We start from the raw sequence: 3,749 nt of genomic DNA, 5'->3' as shown, positions 1-3,749 counted from the left end.
ATTGGTTCTCACAGCTTAGGCTATCATTTGCAGGCTTATCCACAGCACTTAGATCATCTCAAACACACTTGACTTTAAAATGACACCACAATAGTAAACTTTATACTAAATAGACATCACAAGAGCAAACTTTGTGGTAAATAACACTCCCGGGGAATATTCCATTGTTGGGCACAAGCCGGCGCAATGGGCCTCAGGGTAGTTCTTCCCACTAACTGGGATGTTCACTGATAGGGTGCTGACCCATGTAGCCCTCACCTCCTAGGAGGATTGTATCTTCTCATCTTTTCAATGAAATGAAACGCAAAGGTCCTTTGCGTTTTCTCGAAAAAAGTTTCATTTAAAATGACACAAAGCGCTTCTCTTCCCTGCCTCCATCTCTTATCAACCAGTGACGTCCATTACCCTGTTTCCTGGGCTGCATGCATGTTTAGCTCCACTCAACCATGCATATGGTACTCCTTCCGATCGATTGTAAGTGTTGCAGTTTTGAACTAATATTAGTTCAACCTTGGTTCAAAACCGCGATACTTATTATGAATCGGAGGCGTACCATTTTACAGATCTTTTGCTCTTTCCTATGTTATTTGTAAGTCTAGCATGATTGGATTATTTGTCCTCTAAACAAGAATCTTAGGAGTGTTACTGACCTGTACTAACAATTGTTTTTTGGACACGTTGATAGAAGTTACAAGTACTACAGTTTAGATGTCAATTAGAAAAGGATGTCAAGTACTACTGTTTGGCTTTTATAGGCAACTTTTCCCACACACATGGAACTCTTATTTGTAGCATTTTTGAGAGATAGACATCAAAATGCCAACTAACAGGTGCAGATGTATGTCACAAACTAACGTATTATTTATGAACTCAGTTTTCTGTGTGCATGGAGTTAAAATGACTAGAGATCATTATTAAATGTTAATATTGACATGCTAATTGGTGTACTGTCCTCGTTATCTCTTCTACCTGAGAGCTTTCACATAAGTTCATTTTGTGATCAAAGCAAAATCATGGATGCTATTGCCGCCTTTTTTGCTGCTCATAGTCTGCAGTACGTGCTCGGAGGTCAAATAATTCTCAACAAGATTTGACAGTGGAAAGCGCTCTGAGTATGTTTTCAACAGAAGCAAGCGCAAAGGCCATGGTTAAGATGATGTGTCCAGAAGTTGCTCAGCTTCTCTTAGCACATGCATACCAGGTTAGGGCATTAATTGCCTGCTCCTTATTTTCTATACAAGATTTTTTTGTATAGATTTTGGACAGAGGCGACTAGATATTTGATTTGACCCCAGAAATGTATGTTTTGACCTGAGCAATAGTGACATGGAATAATATAGATGCATACACATCTCCAGAATATAGTTTCTAAGGCGATACTCCTTGGTAGATAGGCAGTAAGCGTATGTGTCTTTAACTCGTATGGCCATCTTTGCATTGTACTGTATATTGCCTGATTATCTGTCATTCAGGTTGAGAGCATAAACGCATCATTCATCCATTATTTGCCGCTAGCTTGATATTGTCTAGAGCATATTCCTTTTCTCTTTGTTTAATTGAAGAGCGTAATACTATTGTTATTAAGAAACTTGAACAGGCGGCATTGTAGATCTCTGTCTTCCATGTTCCCACCCTGATGTTCTTCTGCTGTTCTGATATTCTTCCATTTACAGCAATCTACATCTTGGGTTATAATTTTGACAATCATAAAACCTTTCAGGTCTGCCTATCCGTTGATGGTGATTCTAGCGAAGCTAATGATGCAGCAAAAATGATGGGAGCGTCTCTTCTCGAGATATCTTGCAAGTTTGTGTCGGCTTTCCAGAATCTGAGAAAAATCAACACGTGAGTATTTTGTTGTGTTTATTATCGTAGCGGCCACCACGATTCTAAAGCTGTCAGGACTCAGGAGATGAGTGTCAGATGGTACTCTCGCTGCATGTCGGGCAGCCATATCAGACTATCAGTACGGATCTGCCAACAAATTCACTAAGTTCCCTGTGCATTTAATTTCTGTATACCGTTTTGCAGGAACATTCAGATTTCACAGTTTGAGAAAGAAGCTTTGTTCACTGCAGCAACGCTGACAAGAAAACTGCAGAATGAGTGAAGATTGGAGACTTGAAGTATTCATTTTGGATTTTGGAGACTTGGAAGCGATGGGATCAAATGGTTTATCTTAAGAGAACGATGGATCTTTGTCTCGTCTATTGTACGGCAAAGTATGTTGCCTGTGTATATATATTTCAGTTATCTATTTCCTCTGTAGTAGAGTATCCGACCCTGACGTAAAGAACTGAAGCATCTGGGCTGCTCATCTCGGGGCAGATATCAAATTCACTTGGTTTTCTGCTCGGCAAATATGTACTACTGAAGAATGCTGGTTTCGTCTTAAGATGGTAACCAAGCAAACCAGCCCGGGTGAATCTACGCTTAAAAATATGTCTATGTCTATGCGTCCGTATGTAATCCCTATTGAAATCTCTAAAAAGATTTATACTCCCTCCGTTCCTAAATACTTGTCTTTCTAGGTATTTCAACAAGTGACTACATACGGAGCAAAATGAGTAAATCTACACTCTAAAATATGTCTACATACATTCGTATATAGTAGTCATTTGAAATGTTTAGAAAGACAAATATTTAGGAACGGAGGGAGTATTTAAAAAGGGAAGTTTAAGTACATCTAAATAGCTTATCCACTAACCTATTTTTCTCGTGGCTAACGTGCGCGCGCGCGTCCCAGCCGGCGCGCTCGATTGCCGACCAGGGCGATCCGACAGCAAAATGACAATTCAGCGAACCGGAGCGCAGGTCCTATTCCCTTTCTCGATCGATTCTGGCTGTGAGAGTGCTCTACCTGTTCGTGACTTTGGCCCAGCGCTGGTCCAATACCACCCCTAGGCTCTATTCCCTTTCCATATTGTTTCTTTTGGGCCTGTATTTTCCTATTTCACCTATTCCCTTTCTGGGTCAGCGGTTTTTCAGGGACAGTTGTGAGCGGGAATTTACACTTTTAATTGATATAAACTATGACCTTCAACCAAAATTAATTGCTATTTGTGCACAGACAAATAAATTCTCTTAGATCTAATTTGTCCATGAAATATATTCTCAATTCAATTGATCTACAACATTTTGGTTGAAACGAGAATGATCATTAAATAGATCTACTATTATTTTTTTTCAAATTAATGACAAAATTACTAAAGTAAAAAAACACATTTTAAAAAATTCTGAACAACTTTTGAATTTGTGATTTTACTGGAAATCATGAATATTTTTTGAAAATTCATGACAACATATGATAAACAAAAACATTTTGTTGTGTCACTTTTTATCATTTTGTGTCATTATATTTCTAGACAGGGTGGTAATGGTGTCACGTGCTCGTCTCGGCGTCCGTCGTCGCTACCGCGACGACGTCCGCCTGGACTCGCGTAACCCTAAGATAGACAGGGTGGTAGTGGTGTCACATGCTCGCCTCGGCGTCCGTCGTCGCTACCGCGACGACGTCCGTCTCGACTCGCGTTACGATAAGGCAGGGAGGCAATGGTGTCACGGGCTCGTCTCGACGTCCGTCCTCGCTACCGTGACGACGTCCGCCTCGACTCGCGTTACGCTAAGACAGGGAGGCAATGGTGTCACGTGCTCGTCTCGGCGTCCGGCGTCGCTACCGCGACGATGCCCGCCTCCACTCGCGTTACGCTAAGACACGAAGGCAATGGTGTCACATGCTCGTCTCGGCG

The 3,749-nt window shown here is 41.2% G+C and overlaps 1 protein-coding gene across 1 annotated transcript in view; it reads left to right on the top strand.

Annotated features, from left to right (window-relative positions):
• Positions 1-2,458, top strand: part of LOC119320044 (negative regulator of systemic acquired resistance SNI1-like) — an 11,515-nt gene extending 9,057 nt beyond the window's left edge. The window contains exons 11-13 of the mRNA XM_037594191.1: positions 1,049-1,201; positions 1,721-1,845; positions 2,032-2,458. Coding sequence (XP_037450088.1) covers positions 1,049-1,201; positions 1,721-1,845; positions 2,032-2,110 — 357 coding nt within the window. The 3' untranslated portion in view covers positions 2,111-2,458. The remainder of the gene's footprint in view (positions 1-1,048; positions 1,202-1,720; positions 1,846-2,031) is intronic.
• Positions 2,459-3,749: the final 1,291 nt, after the last annotated feature.

Source organism: Triticum dicoccoides, chromosome 6B (assembly GCF_002162155.2).
Source record: "Triticum dicoccoides isolate Atlit2015 ecotype Zavitan chromosome 6B, WEW_v2.0, whole genome shotgun sequence".
Classification (NCBI taxonomy): Eukaryota; Viridiplantae; Streptophyta; class Magnoliopsida; order Poales; family Poaceae; genus Triticum; species Triticum dicoccoides.
The sequence above is the reverse complement of the archived record's forward strand: the minus strand, read 5'-3'. Positions and strand labels throughout refer to the sequence as shown.